This window comes from Trichosurus vulpecula, chromosome 1 (assembly GCF_011100635.1).
Source record: "Trichosurus vulpecula isolate mTriVul1 chromosome 1, mTriVul1.pri, whole genome shotgun sequence".
Lineage (NCBI taxonomy): Eukaryota > Metazoa > Chordata > Mammalia > Diprotodontia > Phalangeridae > Trichosurus > Trichosurus vulpecula.
In genome coordinates this window covers 418,561,797-418,585,356 of record NC_050573.1, presented here as the reverse complement: position 1 = coordinate 418,585,356, position 23,560 = coordinate 418,561,797, and the positions used below count along the sequence as shown (strand labels likewise).

At 41.5% G+C, this 23,560-nt stretch overlaps 1 protein-coding gene across 1 annotated transcript in view; it reads left to right on the top strand.

Annotated features, from left to right (window-relative positions):
* The window catches only part of CDC20B (cell division cycle 20B), a 35,385-nt gene extending 16,228 nt beyond the window's left edge, over positions 1-19,157 (top strand). Inside the window, exons 3-10 of the mRNA XM_036746733.1 lie at positions 1,497-1,584; positions 5,003-5,122; positions 7,913-8,109; positions 8,649-8,743; positions 10,717-10,939; positions 14,527-14,652; positions 15,123-15,240; positions 19,057-19,157. Of these exons, the coding sequence (XP_036602628.1) occupies positions 1,497-1,584; positions 5,003-5,122; positions 7,913-8,109; positions 8,649-8,743; positions 10,717-10,939; positions 14,527-14,652; positions 15,123-15,240; positions 19,057-19,157 (1,068 nt within the window). The remainder of the gene's footprint in view (positions 1-1,496; positions 1,585-5,002; positions 5,123-7,912; positions 8,110-8,648; positions 8,744-10,716; positions 10,940-14,526; positions 14,653-15,122; positions 15,241-19,056) is intronic.
* The last annotated feature ends 4,403 nt before the right edge of the window (positions 19,158-23,560 follow it).

The window sequence follows — 23,560 nt, the reverse complement described above, 5'->3', positions numbered from 1 at the left end:
TACTCTTTACCCTTACACATACACATTACACTTCCCTCTGTTCCATACCTGTCCTAGTTCCACTGGCCTGCTAGCCCTTCCTTGGAACGTGGCATTATCTCCTGCCTCCAGACGTTGAAAAGTGGTCCTTCATGTCTGAAATATACCCCCTTCTCTCTTCTCCCTTCTGTCTCCTGGAGTGCGTCCTTCCAATCACAGTTCAGGTGCCATGCCCTGTGCGGTTTAGTGCACATACACAAACTCTCTTGACGTTACCTTGTATTGACTTGCTTGCGTACATGTTAAGTCTCCCCAGTTGAGAGCAGGGCATGTTTCACTTTACCCTTTGTATCCCTAGTACTGTACCTTGCGCAGAGTAAGAGCTCGCCAAATGTTTGTGGAGTTAAACTATGACATTCTCCTCCAACACACTTTGGAGCAGGCCCTCATCACTTTATAACTGGACTATTAAGGCAGCTAGGTGGTTCAGCAGGTAGGGCTCCAGGCCTGGAGTCAGGGAGACTCATGTTCTTGAGTTCAAATCTGGCCTCAGATTTACTAGCTGTGTGACCCTGGGCAAGTCACTTTATCCTGTTTGTCTCAGTTCCTCATCTGTAAAATGAGCTGGAGTATCTTTGCCAAGGAAACCTCAGATGGGGTCCCAAAGAGTCAGACGTGACTGAAACAACTGAACAATAACAGCAAATTGCAATAGGCTGCTGGTGGGTCTCCTTGCCTCAAGTCTCTCCCCACTCTCCACTCTGCTGTCAGAATGATCTTCCAAGAGTACAAGTGTGACCATGACGCCGTTCCCCACCCTCTGCCAATTTATTAAATTCCAGTGGCTCCTTATTACTTCCAGGATCAAATTAAAAATCCTTTGTGTGGCTTTTAGAGCCCTTAATAAGCTGCCCTTCCTACCTTTCCAGTCTTTTTTATATCTAACTCCCCCTCTTCCTTCCTCACTGCTTACTCTACAATCCCATGACACAGGTCTCCCTGCTGTTCCTTATACATGACAGTCCTCCTGAATGTGCATTTTCATTGGCTGTTCCCAAGCCTGGAACATTCTCTCTCCTCATCTCTACCTCCTGGCTTCCTTAAAATCTTGTGAAAGTCTCACCTTCCTAAAGCAGCTTTTTCTGGTCCCTTTTAGTGCTAGTGCCTTCCCTCTATTGGTATTCTCTAATTCATCCTGTCCACATCTTGTTTGCACAGTTATTTTCATGTTGCTTTCCCATTAGATTGCAAGCTCCTTTAGGTCGGGGAATGTCCTTTGCCTTTCTTTGCATCCTTGGGCTTAGCCCAATGCCTGGCTTATAGTAGGTGCTTAATAAATGCTTATTGACTGACTCTCAACATGATGTGTGCATATCTGGGAGCTATGTCAGCTTCTAATCCAAAGGTAGTTTCTCCTATCTGAATCTGAACCTTTTAGAGAATTATCCATGGTGGCCCCACATTTTTCATTATGTTTGAAACTTGTCTAGCCTTCCTTTGCTTTTGTTTACTTTCAGAGATGTCAGCTGCCATCAGCCCTGAAGGATCTCTGGAATGTCACTGGGGAAATGCAGATGTGTGAGAGACCCAAGTGCCTTTGGAAAGGTCTGTGTTGGAAAGATGGGAGAAAATGGAGCATGTGGGTAGTGCCTAAAGAAGCTCAGAGAAAAGTTTTTCCTTTAATCCAGCTTCTTTCTGTCAAATTGTAGAAATTCTTGAGGTAAAATGGAAAGGGCTCCAGAGTTCAAATCCCACCCTGAAACTTGAAATCTCAGGCCTTGTCTGTAAAAAGGGGCTGGACTGGATGACCTGTGAGGTCTAATTCAATGGTCCCAGTCTTCTCTCCCTTCATTTTCCTTTTTCTTTTGTATCTTTCCTTAATATTATCCTCACTCCTGACTAGTTGGTCTAGGCTTTCTTCCTCTTGAGAGGAGGGGGCTCTCTAGTGATGTGGACGTGCCAAGAACATAGAGAGAAACTTGCATTCTCTAATGATCACTGTCCCTTAGGTTTTTGGAGGCCTAAGACACTTTCTTAAGTATACAAGAAAACGTGTTTTTGTGAGTGCACATGCATAGAGCAGGAGCCACATCTATCCCTAAGCATGCTTGATGTGGCATAGGCATGACAAGGGGCTGGGCCATAACTAGAAACTTGGAGCCTTAAGCAGAAGTTAGTTCCTCTCCTTCGCTGCAAAAGAAAGAAATTCTCAAATCTTTCTTCAGGGCTGGGGCTACTTATTAATGGTTATACCTACAAGAAAAGGAAGAAGCAGGCTGTTGCCATGGAGTTTCCCCTTTGGGTTGACTTGACTGATTTTTGCACTTTTTTCACATGACCCAGAGGCTTCTAGTAATGACTCTCTCAAATGACTGAGTAGCTGAGCCTCGCAACTGCTCCCTGTCTGACCTGGAGGTTATGCGCAGAAAGGCATTGTCGCTGCTTCCTTGGAGGAGGAAGGGTGTGGATGCTATTCTCTGTTGAATCAGCTGAGCCATGGAGACCCCCTGAGACTCCTTATGACTTTTAGTTTGTCCCTTGAGCCCAAAGAGCTTGCTTGAATGGTACCCCTGTAGCTCAAGATGCAGCCAGGAAATCTGGGAGCTTTAGCCATGTCCAGTTGTCCCTTCAGGCTACATTGGGTTCCACCAGAGGTTTCGTAGGTGGGAGTCATGTCTGTGGGAGATGGTTGGTGAGCAACCTAGCCTCTGAGTGGAAACGTCATTGGGAGAACCAGTTGTTCCTTTCATGAATGTCTAGGAAACCTGCCAGATACATTTCCTTCTGGAATAAGTGTCTAGGTTGCTTTGGAAGGGTCACCATTAAATATGTTCAGGATTGATTGGGAGTCAGAAGCCCTGAATCCTAAATTGTAACTCTACTCCCCAGCCTCCTCCTTTAGACTTTTATGTAATCATTCATTCTTCCTTCCTCAGGTTTTCCAGGTGCCAGATGGGGACAAGAGTATAGCCAGCTATATATTAGACTGGAGTCACAAGCTTCAGACATTTTATATATTCTTTTAGGTGTTCAGGAGTTTAAAGTTGGGAAAATGGGGAAAGCTAGGGCCAGACCTTTTACATCTCTGCGTTCAGGATGGCTCTTTATAATCAAACACAGACATCAGGAGCTTTGGGGAAATGTGTAGGTGAAAAGGAGAGGTGAACATGTCTCTTGTATTTCCTCTTTTGATGTGACCAGCAATAAGCTTGTGTTTTAGTAAGATTCTAAACACTTGATTTTGGTCCAAAAATTATGTAGCAGGTTGAGGCAAGGAGGGCTCTATCCTGTGTCCGCGTTTTGACATTCTAGGAGATAATTGGCACAAAGACTCATCTGGCCTGAGGATGTCTAAGTCTGCAGCTGCAGCCCACATTTGATTACCTCATAAAGAGCTTATTAGCCCTGCCATGGTCCCTTGGCTTCAAAGTTTGCATTCAACTGAACAAAAATCCAACATTTGGAAAAAAAAAAAGATTGCTTCTTTGCTTGCAAAGAAGTGAAAAAACCTTGCTGGAATTCTCTTCCATGGTTTTAATATAGGAGTTCTTGACCTGGGGGTTAGACTCCTAGATTTCTTGGGGTCCATGAACTTGGATGGAAGAAAAAATTATTAACCTCTAGCTGGAAGTTAGCATAGCCTTCGATTATTTAGGAAGATTATTCTGAAGAGTTCCTAGGCTTCACCCTTCCCCCTAAAAAAGCTAAGAGCCCTGGTTCTAATCAATCAGTCCCACACTTTGGAAACCTGGACTAGGTTTGAGTCTTCTAGTTTAACAAAAGAAAAGGGATTTGCATGATTTGTAGTGGAGATGGTTGAGGGCAGAGGCTTTGAGGAATGTTGCTAATTAACTACCTGTGGTCTTTATTGTAATGGCCCAGGAGTAGAATGGGTGTTTCTGGCTGTCCCACCGTGTTCTGTACGTGACTGCAGATTTCCTCAGCTGACAGAGGTAGTGTCTTACATATGGCAAGGGAGTTTCCTGCTCTAGCATGCAGGGGCTTCCCTGTGGTATCCTATTAGCTGTCTCATTAGCCACTCCACTACAGGACTGCTGTGTTTGTTGTGTTGCTCACTGTGCGCACAATGCTAGAGAAGCAGAAACCACTGTCTTGTGGGTTTTGCCTTTGGGAGGGAAATATCTTTTGATGAGACTATCAACGTTTTACTGACAGTATCTTGAAAGTAGAAAGAATTAGTATTCTATTTGCCGAGGTGAAATGAACTGGAAGCAGGATCTCTACATGTTTTGATACAGAGATAATGAAGTGCAGAAATGGATCAATCAGTCAACCAATATTTAACCGAATACTTTGTGAAAACTGCTCACCAAGTAGGCCTTCACTTTCCCAGGTGAATGTTGGCATGCTGCTTAGGTTAATGTGCAAATGTCAATGTGGATTTGTGGATTCAAATAAAATAGTAAACAGCCAAAGCATGTTCTAGCCAAGTTGTATTGCTTGGGTATATTGTTTATATATGTTTGTTTTGAGGCAATGGGAATAAAATACTGGACCTAGAATCAAAAAGGTCTGGATTCAAATGTTGCCTCTGGCACTACCTCTGTGGACAACACATGGACAATTTCGCTTTCTGTGTCTCAGGGAACTCCCTAAGGCTTTTCTGCTCAATCATAGATGGGTTATAATCTGCATGTCTCAGGCAGGCAGGCAGTTAATTAAGTATTTATGAAGTGTCTACTATGTGCTGGGCCCTGTGCTAAGATCTTCCTGTGGAGTCTCTTCCCTGGAGGAGTGCACCATCTAATAATGTGTGCTGATGTACATGTATATCCTTTAAATTAGAAAATGTCTTTTTATTGGTAAAAATAATACCTCTAATTTCAGTTACTACTGCTATCTACCCTTTCCCCTTCTCTTTTTTCCCATTTTAGAATGTAGCATGATGTTCACTTTCCCTGCATCTCTGGTACCTCTTTGTACACATGAGGAAATATTTGAACATGTTCCCAGGACCACAGTGGAGTGCAGGATGGACTCATCTTTGATTTGTTCCTTGCAGGCTGCCGGAATAGAATTCATAGAGAGGAGTCTGTGCATCATCAAAGTTTCAGTGACAAGAAACATCTTGTACTCCAGCCAGAGGCGAAGATTCATCTTACTGGCCTACGAGATGACTACTGTGAGTTTTTTCTCTTTCTTCTCCCAGCAGATAAATTGAAAGGTAGAAGTGAGCAGTGAAATTCAGGGTGTAGACACACTGGGTCATTGGTTGTAGAATTTAGAGTTCTGCTTTCTCTCCTGGCCTCTGGCACTAACTCACCCTATGAGTCTGGAAAAGTAATTTAGTCTTTGGTGCACCAATTTCCAAAATGGCACATAATGTAAAAAAATGATTATTATAGTAGTTACCCTGTTTCTAAATGCTGATACTGGGGAATGGGACTAGAATTTTTTTTTTCCTCTCTGTCTCTCTCCTTGCCTGTTTGTCTCTCTGTCTCTTTCTCTGTCTCTCTGTCTCTGTTTCTCAAATCAATCAATCAACCAATATTTATTGAATACTTTGTGAAAAGAATTCACAAAATAGGGATTCACTCTCCCGGGTGAGTTTAGCATGATGGTTATATTTATATGCAAATATCAATGTGTATTTATGGATTTAAAGAGCATAATAAAACCAAAAAGGCATGTTCTAGCCAAGTTCTGTCTCTCTGTGTCTGTCTTTCTGTCTGTCTCTCTCTGTCTCTTTGTCTCTCTCTCTCTCTCTCTGTCTCTCTCTGTCTCCCTTTCCCTCTCCCCTTCCCTCTCTCCCTCTCCCCTTTTCTCTGTCTGTCTCTGTCTTTCTCTTTCTGTCTCTGTCTCTCTCTCTTCCCTTCTCTCTCTCTCTTTCTTTCTCTGTCTTTGTCTCTGTTCCTCTCTTCCCATTCCCTTTGAAAACAGATGCTTTTGAATTGGCCAGAACTGGCAAAATAACCAAAGATAAAATAGTGTGTTGCAGCTGGTTCACTGGGGATCCAGAGCACACAGTGACATGGTGATTTTGGGGTCTTTGGGGGTTGGGACCCAAGCAGCGAGTCTGTGTTGTCTAGACTCTAAATTGGGTCAAGGTCAAGCAATCTAATGAAAAAACTAATGGTGTAGGATGTTGAGCATATCATAGAAATGAGACAGTATATGGACTGAATATTTGTGACTGAAGATGCATCTTTACTATTTGTAGCAATGGATTTTAAACAATTTTGCTTTCTTTTTTTACCTTTTATAGGGATGTTTTAGATGCTGTTGTTTTAGAAAATTTCTTGTTGTCATAGCCATAGGCAATTAAATGGCCTCAGTTTCCTTATCTGTAAAATGGACATAATAATAGTATCTACCTCCCAGAGTTGTTGTGAAGAGAAAATGAAATAACATATTAAGGTACTTAAATCCCTATATAAGTGCTAGCTATAATAATGAAAAATGAAAAATAAAATAAATTACATACATATATGTGATATTTATCTGACAAAAATTATTGTAGAATGAGGAATCTTAGGCAGATGGAGGTAAGTGACTTGTTCAGGGTCACAGAGTGAGCAATTTTCTAAGCTGGTCCAGTGCTCTATCCACTGTGTCAGCAGGCTTTCTCTTTAGATTGCCGTGTCTCGACCTGATTTTGAGACTGGGCAGTCTAGACTCAGTGCCCAGGTCCCGCCCTCTCAAGGATTGAGGTCACTACTTAGTTCACACTAAATTTCTGCTGGGTTAATGAGAGAAAGTTAAATAGCTTGTTTGGAAAAGAGAGGATCTTTGTATGCCTGAATGAAGCTACAAAAACAGAGATAGTATTAACAGAAGTATTGAGGGAAAAATATGCGGTGGGGAAACATAGTTGGGAAAGAGACAATAAGCCCTTATATAGCATTTACTAAGTGCCAGGCACTGGAATAAATACGTTACAAATATCTCACTTGATAGGTACAACAACCCTATGCAGTAGGTGCTTTTGTTTTTATAATTGAGAAAACTGCGGTTAAGTGACTTTCCCAGGGTCTCACAGCCAGTATCTCAGACCAGATTTGAATTCAGGTCTTCCTGACTTCAGGTCTAGTGCTCTAGCCACTGGACCACCTAGCTGCCCTAGGTATGAGTAATTGAGAGTTGGCTCTGTTTTTTGTGATTATCATGAGGTAGAAATCAAGACAGCAGCTTGTCCCTTAGATAAAGAATCTAGATTGGTGCATTTTAAAAAGTAATCAAATATGATTTATTTCAGTAGCAAGAGATTTCTAATAGCGTAGACTAGTAAGAAATGCTGAAAACCTTATTTTACGTAATTGAATAATGGGCAGCTAGGTGGTACAATGGCTTGCGCACTGGCCCTGGAGTCAGAAAGACCTGAGTTCAAATCCACCCTCACACACCTGCTAGCTGTGTGACCCTGGGCAAGTCACTTAACTCTCATTGTCTCCAAAAATACCCGAAACAAAAAATTGAATAGTTCTTTTCCATTGACAATCAATCTTCATCTGGTGAAGGTGGGGTAGAGGTGATGTCTCCTCCCAAATACATTATATGATACGTTATAAGAGCAGCATGTTTGTAATTGCGGGGAGCTGTGTGGGATGTTGCTCATGCTAATAAAATAGTAAAGTGTCCTGCTACTTAAGGTACCTTCTTATCAGATGGCCTGGACCTAACCAAAAAATGGAATTGCTTCCTGGACTGCCACTGGTGTATATATCTGGGTTCCATTCTCTTCTCCTGTCACTCGCTTGGCAAATCCGCATTTGTAAAATGGCAGTAATAACGCCTGCCCCCTCATACTTCACAACATTAAGATTAAATGCATGAGAAAATTAGATAATGGCTTCATCTCACTTGTGTAAGTCTGAGAGATATTTACTTTAGGATTCTTTATTGCTAAAGAAAGTGATTTATTATAGCTCTTTCTCTCCATTCCTTCCTTCTTTCCCTCCTTCCTTCCTATCAGATCTAAACATCCTTGACTGGAATTCTGAAGGTCTCCTTGCTCTTGCCCTTGGGTCTGCTGTACACATCTGGAATGGGGAAAGCCATAAAAGGATGGGGAGCATAGACCTGAGTCCCTGGTCCAACTATGTCTCATCAGTTTCCTGGATAAAGGAGGAAGCCTGTCTGGCCATTGGCACCAGTGAGGGAGAAATACAAGTACTGGTTGTTTTGTTCTTATATACTCTTTCGGTCATGTTGGACCAACAATTTCTTGCTCTTTCAAAGCTTCTTTTAATTGGTAGGTTAATATGAAATGTAAGCTCTTGAATAGGAGAAGGGCTTGTGGATACTGTGGATTAAGGGGAGGTGGCATTAAAATTCTTTCCTGGGAGTTATCCTCCCTCCCTTTCTTTTTCTTCTTTCTTTCCTTTGATGTGGGTCAAGCTTTCTTCTTATGCCCTGTATTTGGTGTGAGGAAGAGTTGCACAACATTTAAAGTTTCATTCATCATATGGATCAGAATACCGGCAACACTGCTGGCTAGGAGACCCTTAGCTTACAAGAAACAAGTACCCCAGAGAGGGAGTGTGACTGGGGCTACCAATGCTGTCTTGACTATCAGCCAACAGAACACAGGCCTCCTCAAAATAACTGATCTATTAATAGCCAGCCCTGTACAGATTGAATTAGGATTGTAGAAGCACCAATAAAACACTGATGTGGTTATAATCCTCTTTATTTCTTTTCTACCCCAGTTATGGGATGTGGTGACTAACAAGAAGCTGAGAAATATTGTTGGTCATATTTCAGTAGTTGGGGCTTTGAGCTGGAATCACCCTGTCCTCAGCAGGTGAGAGGTACACTGATGGAGCCAATGATGCTTAAACATCTTGCAGATTGTGTGTGTGTGTGTTGTAATTGAGCAGTGGGACAGGGTTAGCAAAACTAATCTAAATGATCGAGGAGTCAAAAATCATCGTATTTTTATGTCTTCAGGTATTCAGTCGTAGAAATGGTCTAACTGATTATCTCAGGTGCGTTCTGCAAATGCACCTCTTGAAACCTGTGGGCTCAGTATTCAGGATTATATTGTTTAAAGGTAAAACTCCTTCCAAATAAAAGCTTTCTTTAGTAGGGCTTTTTTCCCATACACACTAGTTGGTGGTCATCCTGGAGATCATGTGATTATTGCTATGATTTTCATTACTTTTGGATAAGTTTTGTGGAATGTTGTTCTATTTCTTAATCTAAAATTTTTAGGTCTGTCACATAAACTAATTTATCTCTGAAGAGGAAATTTCAGGCAGAAGTTTCATTCTTAGTTATATAAAGGATTTCCAAATGGGTCAGAAGTGACCAATAGCATCTATTCAACAGGAGTGGGAACCTGCTAAGTTCTCAAGTGCTGCACTTTGACTGAATCCAAACTTCATAGAACAAATCCCCCTAATAAAAGGTTTCGTTCTGTAAAACTTGGACTCAGTCAAAAGGCCACACTCAAGGACTTAGAAGGCCCTGTGTGGCCTCGAGGCCACAGATTCTCCACCCCTGAATATTTTTTTTTAAATGTTTTGTTAATGTCTATTATCTTTAGATGACATTCATTTCCTACTGTTCTTCCAGATTGAACCCTTCTTTTTCACAAGGGCATCTGTTACAGATTCTGTATTTGACAGTGTTTGCAAAATTTTGTCCTTATAGTCCCTTACCTCTCTGTTAAGAGGGAGAAGGTATACTTCATTATTTTTCTTTGGGATCTTCATTATTTTTCTTTTACTCAGAGTTCAACTCAGAGTTCCTTTTAATGATTTTTAAAATTCATATTTTTTTTACTCACTGTGTATATATTGTTTTCTAGTTTCTATTTTTGCCCTGCATTAATTCATACAAATCTTCCTATAGTCATATTTTTTGCTGCACAATAATATTTAATTATATTCTTTATTACGCTATGAATTTATTTTAATTTTTTACACATATGCTCCCAACAATAAGACTATCATAATAAGATGTCACAATGTACTCCTTTCAGCCCTAGATAAATCTAAACAAAAAAATTAACAAGAAGAAAGTTAATGACATAAATGGAATTTTGGAAAAATTATATATGACTGACCTTTAGCAATTATTGGATGGAAATAGGAGTCTTCATATTTCTCAGCTGTGCATGGCATCTTTAGAAAATTTGATCATGTCTTAGGACACAAAAATCTCACAAATGCAGAAAAGCAGGAATAGTACACACATCCTTTACTGATTATAATGCAGCAAAATTATATCAAAGAGTCCTTAAAAAGTATTAAAAATCAACAAGAGACTAAAAAAACAAATCCTAAATAACAGTCCTAAAGAATTATTGGATCAATGAAAAAATCATAGAAGCAATAGAAAATTTCATTAAAAATAATGAAAATGATGAGAAAAGGTTCCAAAATTTGGGGTATACAGCCAAAGTAGTTCTTAGGGAGAACTTTTATTAATAAAAAAGAGAAAGAACAAATCAAAAAGTTGGGACCACAACTAAGAATACTATAAAATTAATAATTAATAATAAATATAATAATAAATAATACAATTAAATAAATACATAAAAAACTCTTGAATATATTCAAATACCATCGTTTCCTAGCCATTCTCTGTTTTTTGCTACCACAAGCATTATAATAGCATCTATTGTTAAAGATCATTCTAGGGAATCTTTGGATAATTTATCACTGATTTACTGGAAGTCCCTTCTTTGTATTTTCCTGATGGTTTCAGAATTCTTGCAGTGAATGTAGTCTGGGAGGCGATGGTCAACCATGCTTCTTTTCTTCTATACAGTGGTTCAAGACTGGGCCATATTCATCATTATGATGTTCGTGTGGCTCAGCGCCATATTGGAACACTTTGCCATAAGCGAGCTATATGTGCCCTAAAGTGGTCACCAAGCGGTAAGCTGCTTTCCAGTGGATGTATTGATGGGCTATTGAATATATGGCCCTATGATCCTGGTGCCAAATCCTGTCAACCACTAAAAGTCCTGCATCATTCTACAGCAGTGAAGGTAAGAAAGTCAGAGCTCTTTTTGGTTAAAGAGTGTTCACTTCAACAAATTGGGGTAGCTAGATTGTGTAGTGGGTAGAGTGCCAGGCCTGGAGTCAGGAAGACTCATCTTTGTGGGTTTGAATCTGGCCTCAGGCACTTACTAGTGACCCTGGGCAAGTCACTTAACCCTGTTTGTCTCAATTTCCTTTTCTGTAAAATGAGATGGAGAAGGAAATGGCAAAACATTCCAGTCCAGTATCTTTGCCAAGAAAACCCCCCAAAGAGGTCCTGAAGAGTCAGACACAACTGAAAAAGGACTAAACAACCTCAAAAAATACAATTTGATTAATGTTTATTAAGTACTTATAAGGTATTAGTCCCTGAGGGTACAAAAATAGGTGACAAAAAGAGAAAACAAACAGCCCTGGCCCTTAAGGAGCTTATTCTCACTACCCCACCCCCCCATTCTAAATAATAATAGTGCACATTTGTATAGCTATTCCAGGCTGGCCAGGTGTTTTACATACTTTAACTCACTTGTCTCCCAACAGCCCTGTGAGGTCAGTGCTGCAGGCATTATTAGGCCTATGTTATAAATGAGGACGTATAAGCTCAGGGCAGTTACATGACTCGCCTATGGTCACACAGCCAATAAGTGGCAAAAGTGTGACTAGAACCCCCATCTCTCTTGACTTCAAGTCTAGAAGTTTTTCCATTATACTATGTCATATTTCCCCAGAGTATAGTACTTTAGCAAGTGATGGGGAAAGACAGTAGTTTCAAACTCAAAGAGGCATGTTGGGGGTGTAAACTATGTATACAGATCCCTGCCAGTGAATATTGAGTTAAAAACCCAAATATTAGATAACTGTTTATTTTAACTGCTTTTCCATTTCATTTTAATCTGGTTCACACTGGGCAGTGTTGTAGCATGGAGGAGTATTGGGCCACACCTGGCCATGGGTTGTTGGTGGTGGTGGTCTCTTGTTCTCTAAGAGGACCATGACATTAGGAAAGTGATGCTGTGACTTGCAAATGAATTGGAGTTAAGTGAGGGAGAGTTGTGCAAAATCACCAGCCTCACTCTCTCCTCCAGAGTCATCAGAGTCTAGTGACATTAGCTTTGATAAGGAGGCAGACCACCTTGTTCTCTGAGGCTGTAAGGTTAATGGGGAATTAGATTTCCCCCACCCATCAATAGGCTTCATGTGGAACCCATTAAGGGAAGCTTGCTTGCTTGTAGGAAGGCTTACACACTTTTTGTTAATTTCTGATTAGGCACTGAATCAGGAGGGTTGTTGTAGCAACAATTCGGCTAGCAGCAGTTGTGGGGTGTGTAAAACCAACAACAACCAACACACAGAAGGCTGCTAATACAGGTTCTTTTGATCTGCTTTACTAAGGAAAGTAACGTTAGAGGGTTAACAATCTTATTTCAATCTAACATACAAATATCATTCACTTAGTTCAGGAGGAAAACAAGCCAGCAACCTGAACTTCAGAGCAAATACAGACAAATTACAGACATACACAATATAAACAGACCAAATTATAATTCATAGTTACCTGAAAAGCATCAACGTCTGGGGTGATGAGCCAGGAGGCTCTTAGAGCAGCTGCCCAGAGTCTCCACATCAACACTCCTCCAGGAGTGAGAGCCTCAAGCAAACAACTCTGTTCTCTCTTTTTATACAGTCTTTAGACATCATCAAATGTCATCTGAGCGACCAGAACTTAGGTGTCTACTGTTGGCTCTGGTCTTAGCAGCTCCCCTTAGGGCCCTGGGGCCTTCCCATCTCTCTCAAACTAGCAAACTAGTTTGCTAACCAGCCTGGGATTTTGCACCTAGTAAGACTCAATCAAAGACACTTAATTTAGCATTCTAAAACAGTAAAAAAAAGTCACACCTTAATTACCAATATATTCCACCCCTTGTTCCAGGATACTTGGCTTTACATAATCTAAAAAGCCATGGATCCCTGGAACAAATAGGGGTGCTGTGTATTTTGTAACAACAATGTGGCTAGCAGCTGCTATTGCGGTGTAAGACCCAACAAGACCAGCAACAAGAGCTGCGAGCACAGGTTCTTTGATCTGCTTTACTAAGGAAAGTAACTTTAAGAGTTTAACAATCTCATTTTAATCACAAATACATATATAACTCACTTAGTTCGGGAGGAAAAGCCAGCACCCTGAACTTCAGAGCAAATTACAGACATCAACATACAGACCTTGTCTGATTCAAATCACAGTTTATAGTTACCAGAGAATCACCAACATCTATCTGGGTTACAGAGCCGGGGGGACAGTTATGGCTTGCCCATAGTCTCAACACTCCTTCCATGAGTGTGCTCCCAAACCAAACATCTGGGTTTCTGCAAAGCCAGGGGGCTCCTTAACAGCTACCCAGAGTCTCTACACAGACACTCTTCCAATGAGTGAGAGCCCCCAGACAAAATGCTAACCTTTGGGTTTTTATGCCCTGTTCAGAGTCGAAAGGATTCACACCTAATCAGCAAAAGGGTGTGAGCCTGGGGCTTAGCACCTTAGTAAGACTTAATCAAAGGCATTTGATTAGTTTAGCATTCTGAAAGAGAAAGCAGTGGAAAAAAAAAGCCCCACCTTAATTACCAATACAGTTGTGATGCCTTCTGGCTCTGAGCCTATTAGCTGAAAGAGTGTATATTCTGAGAGGTGAGATTTTTGCTTTGGGGGCTCGCTTATGAGAAGGGCATTGTGATTTCCTGGTCCAGACTCTTGAGTGGTCATATGTTCAGAGCTTCTCGACTCCTCAGAGGTAACGACTCTCTCCATCCAGTGGTGAATGTAAAGTATATATAGCAGTATTGTTTTGATTCATGCAGTAGAGATCTGTATGTTGCGCTTTATTTCTCTTCTCTCTATTTTCTCCATTTGTATTTTATGTAATTAAAGATCATTGACCCCTTTAAAATTGCTTTCCTAGTAAAGCAGATCTAACAACCTGTGCTAGCAGTTATCCTGGGTATGCCAGCATGATTGCTGTTACAGAGGCCAAAGGAAAGGAAGAAAGGAGGAGTAGAAGAAGGGAAGAGATGAGGAAGCTCATGATGGATGACTTTGGTCTTCTCAGGAAAGTAGCAGATAAGATTGTGATGAGAAAAGGTGATGGGGACGGAGCTGGGGGCCGGAATGGCAGCTGTGGGGAATTTGGAGTCAGAGAGTGACAGAAGAACTGTCATGCAGTTGTGGGGTGTGTGTGTGGAGGTCAGTATGTAATGTTCTCCCCATTTCTAGCTCCTCCTCTCTGAAATTCCCCCCAGCATTTACGCTGCCTACAGAAGCTTCTGGAGGGTGAGGACCATGTTTTTGCTTTTCTTTACATCCACAATGCATAGCTTGATGTCTGGAACATGGTAGTTGCTCAAAAATATTTGTTGGTTGATTGGTAATTAGCTTGAATGGAGATTTGTCTTTAGACACTAGCCTAATTAAGACTGACCTGCTGGCCTAATTGATACATATGCCGTTTCATAGGGTCCTCAGTTCTTGGAAAGGGGAAGGATTTCTTTATTAACTGTGCAGAATTTTTGAACTTAAAAAATGAAAACTTATCTACACTTTAAGGCTATGAACTGGTGTCCTTGGCAGTCTGAAATCCTTGCTGTCAGAGGAGGCATGAAAGACGGACATTTACACGTCTGGGATATAAACACCGAGAGCAGCATCCAGACTCCATGTACCAAATCACAGGTACACTCATGAAATAGATTTGAATTCTTCTGAATTCAGTTCATTTTGGTTCTTCCAGTATTTTAAATAACATTTTGTGGTGAGGTGTAGGGTCCGAATCACACCTTTCCTTACTGACTATGCAAAAATGTCAATTTGCCCAAATTGCTTTCCTGTATAGTTCTTTCATCTAGTAATGCTATCTTCATCATTTAACTTGTCTCTTTTCACTCGTCTCCTCCTCAGTCTCACCATTGCTTTGCCAGGGAAATTGGACAAAAGGCCAGTTCCAGCTCAGTGCCTCTCACACCCTACTCAAGGGTATAGGTGGCATCCTTGTTCTACAGCGGTTTGAATGAGTAGAACCAGAACAGACTTTCTTCCCTATAGAAATTACCATTTCTAGACTGTTATTTAGACTGTGTTTCAGACTCGTTTATGACTGAAACAAAAATGGCCACAATTCTATAATTTCTTTACATCTTCAATAGATTTGTTCCCTGATCTGGTTACCTAACACAAAAGAGATTGCAACTGGCCATGGTATTCCTAAACATGACGTTACTCTATGGAGCTATCCTCTCCTGACCCAGTCTGGTGGATTTTTCGGTAAGTGGGTGAATCAAATGTGTGGTCCTATACAGTCGATAAATATTTATTAAGCACTTAGTATGTGCCAGATGTGCGCTACTATGTGCTAAGCTCTGGAGATACAAATGCAAAGAAGAAAGATAGTTCCCGCCCTCAAAGAACTTGGAATTTATTGAGGGAAGATAATAGATAAAAGGAAGCTGAAAAGCAGTGGTGAGGGGTGAGAAGGGGGACAAGGTGAAACAAATACTGTTCTTTAATTGATGTGAAAACTAGAGTGGAGAGGGAATAACTTCACTGAAGTTTGACTGAGGTTGGTTGGTTGTTATTTTAAATCTTTGGGCTTCTTTCTCTTGGCATCTAGTTGTGGGTGATATATGGACGATACTAGGAAACTGAACTGCAATTCTGAATCCCCTCAGTACCTTGTGTCTTAACCCACCTCACCTCACATCAAATGCAAAAAAATGCTTCCTGGAAGGGTGGGAGACAGGCACCATGAAAGGGTGAAATTTCTACGTGTGAAACTTTGGTGGTTCATCGATGCTAGATGTTGATGTGGTCACTCAAAACCCTCATGCTTCCCGTTTGCTCAGGTCCTGTCTTCTGACAGCTCCTTGTTTACTGACAGTTGCAATCAGAACATGTCAGAGGAGGTTCTTTGTCTTAATTGGAAGAATAAGAAGCACAGGCCGGCCCTGAGAAGGCCCCTGGGAGCTGGGGAGGCCAGATGAATGGAACAAGGAGGCTGCCTGGTGTAATGGCAGGAGCACATCTGGAGTCAGAAGCCTAGCTCTGCTCTCCTACACCGTGACCTTTGTCTCTCTGACCTTCACTTTCCTTATCTGCGGCATGAAGGAATGGGACTAGGTGATCCTTAAGATCCTTTTCAGCTCAGAATCTATGATCTGTGAATTAGACGTCATCAACGTTAAATGTGCATGTGGGCACAGAGTAGGTGCTTTATGATTGCTCACCAAAAATAAACAAATTTGTAAAAGATCCATGGGGTCTTTTTTTCTTTTTAATTCTCTGGTGTTATCTATCAAGGCAGTGTGGTATAATGGATAAGGTGCTGGATTTAAAGTCAGGAAGACCTGGGTTCAAATTCTGCTGCAGATATGTATCAGCTGTGTAACTTTGGGCATGTCCGTTCACTTCTGGGCCTCAGTTTTCTCATTTGCAGAGTTCTAAAGCTATGATCCCATGGTCTGCTGAATCAGTATTCATAGTATTTAGTCATTATATTCACTTCCATATATGAGGTTAGTGCAGATTATCTCTTTTGTTCTCCCAGCATGAAGTGGCACTCCAGAGAATATCAACACGTTCCTTGTCCTAAAAATTGCTGTGTTTGCAGAAGTCTTGCTAACTGCAGTTGTGTTAGACACACAGAACCTTAGTGTTAGCCCTATGATCCTCCAAACATAGGGTGACCTGTTCAGAATACTCAAATGGATCTGTGATCCCATCAGCAGGGGTGCACTGCCTTGAAGCAAACTAGTGGAGACGGCTGTTAAATTTTCTGTGTGAGCGTTTTCACCTCAGAAATTGGCACATGCTGCATATAGAGGCTTGATTTACTATTTTGTCAATAACTTAGATTTAAGAAAGTGATAGAAAAAATTGTTAATAATGCAGAATGCTAAAAGTGTGCGCTTTACACCTTCCTCCTCCCTCCCCAAAGCCGGTTCTTAAACATTACACACTGCAGGATATAGGTATTCCTTACAGTGAAGCAGCCGACAACCCATCCATGCCTGCACATCCTGCGAGACTCTTCTCTCCATCTTCCAATAAGTTAGTTCACCACTGGAGGCCTTCGCCAATTTTCTAGGGGATCTCGCTTAAGTTCTTGTGATGTGGGGAAACCAGTGGTGCCCACGGGCTGTCCATCAGTTATCCCTCTCGTCTTGCCAGCCTACTTTCTTTATCATTCATACATTTATCTTATACTCTCTGAACTTTTTTGTTTTTAATGTTTTGCAGTCTGCTCATGCCCACCATGTGCCTCTCCACTGCCCCACGGGTGATTGCACAGTTTGAATTCTTTGAGACTGTTGTGTCGCTCAGGGTTGCATACATATGTAGTTTCCATGGGTTTCCAATGTGGCTCCAAGAATGACGTCTGGACGCCTCTGCACGCGTTCAAGGATGGCACCCACACCCTACCGCACCCACCAGCTGCAGTTAAGCTTTCTGCAATAGCGGCTGGTCTTTTCTCAGCTTCTGTTAGTGTTGCTGTCTTTTTTTATTTCAAAGGAGTGGAATATTTATATTTGTAACCACAAGCCTGGGGAGCTTCAGTTGAAAGGGATCCACCTCACAGCCAAAATGAACCACAAAGAAGAAACCGAAAACTATTTCTTAAAGGTTGTTTTATTACCGAGCTCTAAAGGAAGTGTAGAGAATCTTCTTTTGGTCATATCCAACCCTTCCTTTACCCTCCGAGGAGGCAGTGTCCCTTAAAAGTAAGGTGTGTATGGAGGGGGAGGAAACAAGTATTTATTAAACACCTACTGTATGCCAAGAACTGCGCTTAGTACTTCACAGCTTATTTTATTTGATCTTCACAATGAGCTGGAGAAGTAGATGCTGTTATTATTCCCGTTTTACAGTTGAGGAATTGAGGTAGATAGAGATTAAGTGACTTGCCCAGAGTCACACAGTTAATAAGTGTCTAAGGCTGCATTTGAACTCACGTCTTCCTGACTCCAGGCCTAGCACTCTGTGCATTATGGCGCCACCTAGATTCCTCCATCTCTGATTAATGTGTCAGCGTGGAGAGGGCGCTGCACCAGGAATGAGGAGGCCTTGATTCTAGTGGTAGATAGGCCACTGACTAGCCATGTGACTTTATCCACATCGTTCCTCTTCTCTGGACAGTCTTGAATCAGGCCAGCGTGGTGTTAAATCTGGTTCATGATGAGGACGAAAGGAGATACTCAGATTACTCAGCAATTATCTAAAGGAAATGAAAGGCTGTTCGACAAGGATACAGCTTTGATTCACTTGGGCACAGCTTTCCTGCTACTGTGTTTGTCATAGTGGCACATCAGTGTCAAGGGAATGGCTCCTGAATTCTTACGTGATGGATTTTTGCACTTGGTTCAAAGCCTTGGTTCAAGCCTTTGACTCCTGTATCAATTAAGTTTAGAGGGATTTTAGGAAAAGCTAACCTGGTCTACATGGCCGGGACCCTGGTGGACATTGCTGCTGCCACAGGGTCTCAGTCTCCTTAGCTGGCCTCCCTTTTCCCACCAGCCTTCCATAGTGCCATCTTCCCTTTCTACATGATTTGAAATTCTCACCTATTAGCCATTAATGGGTTAGACAATAAAGAATAGGGGTATGGCTTAAGAGGTATCGGTTAAAATGCACCTGTTTTCTTTCTTCTTCTGTAATTAGGAGTCATTTACTAATTAATTATTTACTTAATGGTATTGGGTCTTGAGGAAATGTGATATAGAAAAGATGAATTTCTATGGGAATGGAAAACATCCTGGCAATGATAATCTCAGGGTCTCAGGGGGGGTATGAGACCTAAAGACAATGGACTATCTGGGATAGGCCCCAGGGAAGGGTGCTGAGGGACACAAACTTCACCTACCTCTTAATTTTGTCTATTACTAGCCCTAGTTCCATGTATTAGCAGAGTCTGCACAAAGGCTCAGCTGGAGGTTGAGGTCTGGGTTAGGGATGAGGCCATTAGTGTGCATTATATTGGGTCAAGATTAATATAACTGGATGACTAGCCCATGTGTCACCTTGCTTTTGGATCTTATTTTTATCTCCTGGTATTTACAACATGAATTTGTGTCTTTTCTTCTACAGGCCACAGAGGCAGAGTATTGCACCTGGCCTTGAGTCCAGATCAAAGCAAGATTTTTTCAGTTGCGGCTGATAAAACAGCCTATGTCTGGAAATGCTGTTAATCTGGGTTTGATGGAGCCGCTGCCTGGGGCAGATAGGCCTCAATTCTTTTGGATTCAGAGGAGCAGCAACAGCCCAGCCTGGGAGCGTGCTTTATGTCACAGACGTGCTGCCTTTACTGGTGCCCCAGTTTTCTCTCACCTCTCCCGAAAGAAGACATGTGAAGGGAAACCTCCCTCTACTTCCTTAGATACCTAAACATTTCCATAGGTCGTCTCCCTCTTCTTTTTGAAATCACTTGAAACTGTACCCGTGTCCCTCCAAATGATGTAGCCACTTCAGTCCAGCCTTCTGCACCCGAGTCCTCCGTCATGTGGCCTGCAAGTAGCTCTGACTCCACAGGGCACGTCCTGAACTGCCTGGTATACTCCCCGCTAAGCAGCGATGACTGAGAACCGGCTGTGGGCTAGTAGCTGAGAGGCTTGTGGGAGAACTCTGTGTGCAGGAGCACATTTTCAGAAAGTCAGACGGTTAGCTTTGGGTGCTATCCTCTGCATAGCCCAGCAGTGCTCTGGTCCGTTACAGGCAGATCTTTCTCTCTTCGGCTCTTCTTCTTCTCCTTGTCCCCTGGATGCTCATGATCCCTAAAGTTCAGTCCTCAGCCCTGTTTTTTCCTCTTCACGCTTCTTCAGCGACAAAAACGATAGCTGACATCTCGCCATGTGCCCTGCTGTGGACTAGCAATGGCATCTCTAGTACCTTGGCAGTTAATCCATTTGGATTTAGAACTTCTGACCTGGGTGTGAGCTGTATCTATTGGTGTGTGTGTGAGTAAAAACTCCCCATAGCCCTCATATTTAACTGGTCTCAGACCAGATCATTCTTCATACCACATCCAGCTGTCCACCCAGGCTTTCACTTTCCACTTCCTTCTCCGGACACAGTACCATGTCAACCAACTAACCGATGGCCCCACTCACCATTCCTGTGACTCTCCAGATTTCCTTCTTGGGATCCCACTCCCCTCATATGCCACTCGTATGGTAAACACCTCGAGGGTAGGGACTGTCTCGCTTTTAGATTTGTGTTCCTAACAGTTAGCATAGACATAGGCACGTAGAGCTCAATAAAACCTTTTTCTCCTTCACTCATTCATCTATTCATATTGTGAAAAATATTGGCTTATTTAATATTCACATTGAGACTGGCTACCAAATGATTTTTTTAGCTACAACAACTCGTGAACAGTATCTGCTAAGATGTAAAACATAGAGATCAGCGCGGATGGCCTTGGAAGGAAGTCCAGTGTTCATTCAGTATTCACATTGGCTCCTCTCATCTCACAGTTTGGTGAGGCCAGTGCTGCAGGGTCTTAATGAAGCAGAGTACATTTCTTCTGTAATTAGTAAGTGTTTGTATGGGTGTCACACTCCTTTTGTCCCATTCCTCTGTACAGCGCGTGGTTTTGTGCAGGCAGAACGAGCTCCGTGAGCTTCGGAGCAGAGTGGCGAGATGTGCAGGGATTTCCCTTCTCATGGCTTCAGTGATCCCCTCCGTTTGGTACTCAGCCTTACTTCCCCCCGTGCTCTGCCCGGCTTTTCTTTTTTATGAACTGAACACTTTCTTGTTCAGCCATCTCAAATGTAGCACGTCTGAAACGGATGGCATGACCTTTCCCAACCTGAAATCTTCTCTGGATTCCAGCCTTCTCATTTCTGCCCATGGTATCATCATTTGGCTAGTTGCCAAAACTTGACATCTTGGAGTCATTTTTTATTTCTCTCTCTCTGTCATTTCCTGCGTTGAATCTGTCACCCTGTTGCTCTTCAGTTGTGTCTGACCCTTTGTGACATACTGGAGCGGTTTACCATTTCCTTCTCCAGCTCGTTTTACAGATGAGGAGGCTGAGGCAAACAGGGTCAAGTGACTTGCCCAGGGTCACACAGCTAGTTAGCGTCTGAAGCTAGATTTGAACTCAAGTCTTCCTGACTTCAGGCGTGGCTTTCTATCCACTGCACCACCTATACCACTTTCATAATTAAGAATTCTGAAATTTCTTCATCTGATCACAACTTCCTATTATTTCATCTTTACCTTATTCTTTGTACTTACAGTGGATGGATCGCCAGTCCATCTGCCCTACAGTACTTTTCCATGTTGTTGCCCTTGCTCTGACCCTGTTCTTCCTTCCCAGTCTGAACCCCTTAGTGACCCAGTTCAACTCTACACTGTTTCACTCATATCTCTTGTTTGCTTGTCCGTCATGATTCATGCTTTACTGACCTCCCCACCCTGAATTGTGCCTACTATCCACTCCCTATTATCTTTATGAAATACTATAAATACCTTCATTGGGCATTTAAAGCTCTTCAAAAATTGTCCCTTTCTTATATCTCCAGAATGACATATTTTGTAATCTAGCTGTAATGGCCCCCTTGGTATTCCTCGTACTCAGTGTCCCATCTCCTATCTCTGTGCCTCTTCACCAGCTGTCCCTCTTCTCTGGAGTACACTCCCTCCTCATCTCCACTTCCTTCTACTTTCTAGCATCCTCTTCTTCCTTCAGGGTGCAGCTTCAGCACTATCTTCTACAAGGAGGCTTTCCTGATCTCCCCAGTTGCCAGTACCCTTCCTCCTAAACTACCTTTATTTAATGACAATTTGTATTTATCCCTTTTTATAGTTGTTTTCTATATATTAGAGTATAAGATCCTTGGGAATAGGGATTGTTGCATGCATTGTCTTGGAGTCCCCAGCTCCTAGTACTGTTCCTGGAACTTAGTAGGTGCTTAATAAATGGTAGTTGGTTGATTTCATCTCAGATGGATGAAGTGAGCTGTGAATGATTATTGAACTGATAACATTATAGAAGCTAGAATGAATCTATCAACCCCAAAACCACCTTCTCATGACTACATGGTTTACAAGCTTCTTAGAAATCACATGACATAATGTGGTTCTACTGAGAGCATGATTTTATACTTTTCTCACATGACACACGTAACTTGAACCAATAACTTATAACCAAGGATTGATACTTACAAAATCATATACATACTCCTCTGCTGGTGTGTGTGTGTGTGTGTGTGTGTGTGTGTGTGTGTGTGTGAGAGAGAAGCCTGAGGCAAAGGAAAAAACCCATCTACATCAATGACTCCCAAATCCATAAATCCAGCCCTAATAACATCCCTGATGCTGTCTTCATACAATGTTGACTCCTTGCTGGACATTTCCTCCTGCAAGTCTTATAAGCACTTCAAACTCAGTGCTGCCCCAAATGGGGCTCTTTTCCTTCTCTCACTATACCTGCCCCTCCTCCACACTTCTCTATTTCTGTTGAGTGGATTACCTACCATTCTTCCACTTGCCCAGATTGTGACTGCTGAGTCCTCAATGGCTTTCCCATCTCTGCCATTCATCTGCCATCCATATATCCAATCAGTTGCCCAATGTCACTTCCCTTTTCTTCCAGTTACTTGACCACCACCCTCATTTAGCCCCCTCTCCCTAGAACAGTGGCCTATAAAGTTTTCCGATCACACCCCATAAGCAAAAAAATCAATAATCCCAAAGACAAAGAGAAAGACCCAAACATTTTGAACGTTTGTCCTTTTATTTTTAATCACTTTTTAATTAATTATATACATATAATGTCAGCTATTAGAATGCAAAACTGTTCTAAGAGTTTTGGGACATGCTATATTCACATGGGCAAAAACAGGAATGCAAAAAATGTGAAATAAAGGTGAAATAATATTAAAAACAATTTAAAAGTGTTACTAGTAATATAAAACTTTTTTGCTCTAATCTAATTTTTAATGAATTATTAATAATGATATTTCAATGGGATATGATTGAATGTGCGTCCATGTTTTTGAAAATCTTGGCTTAACACTTTGTTAAACCAAATGATTTGTATGTCTATTTTTAAGTTTAGTTTGTTTCCATTCTTGGTTTTTATAGTTGTCATAGCTAAAAAAGATGTCTTGGAAAAATTACATGGATCCAAGTGAAAGAAGTACGTCATTAGATGTATATCCTAGCTCTTGATGTTTATCTTTCAACTCCAGTTCACTAATTAGGCAGAGGTTTTTGTTGAAATTTTTATAGCAAATTTCTCTTTTTATGCTAATCGGTGGTTCTTGCAAACCAATCAGATGGTGTTACTTTTTTATACTTAAAAAAATGAGTTCAAAACCCAATGAAAGTCTTCATTTGAATTTGATACAGTTTAGAAAATTTTGTTTCCAAATTTAAGTATGTAGCTATGAAAGCTTTTATAGGTGGCAGATCTTTTTTGCTAACGTAAGTTTAGTTTTTAAAAATTCTTCCTAATTTTGATGGCTGATACCAAATGGGACAATGTAGTGAAGGTAGGGGTCATCATTAATGATGGTAGATGTAAATCTGTATTCAAAATAAAATTCTTGATGATTTTGAATTTTTTTGTTAATTTTTTTGGCAG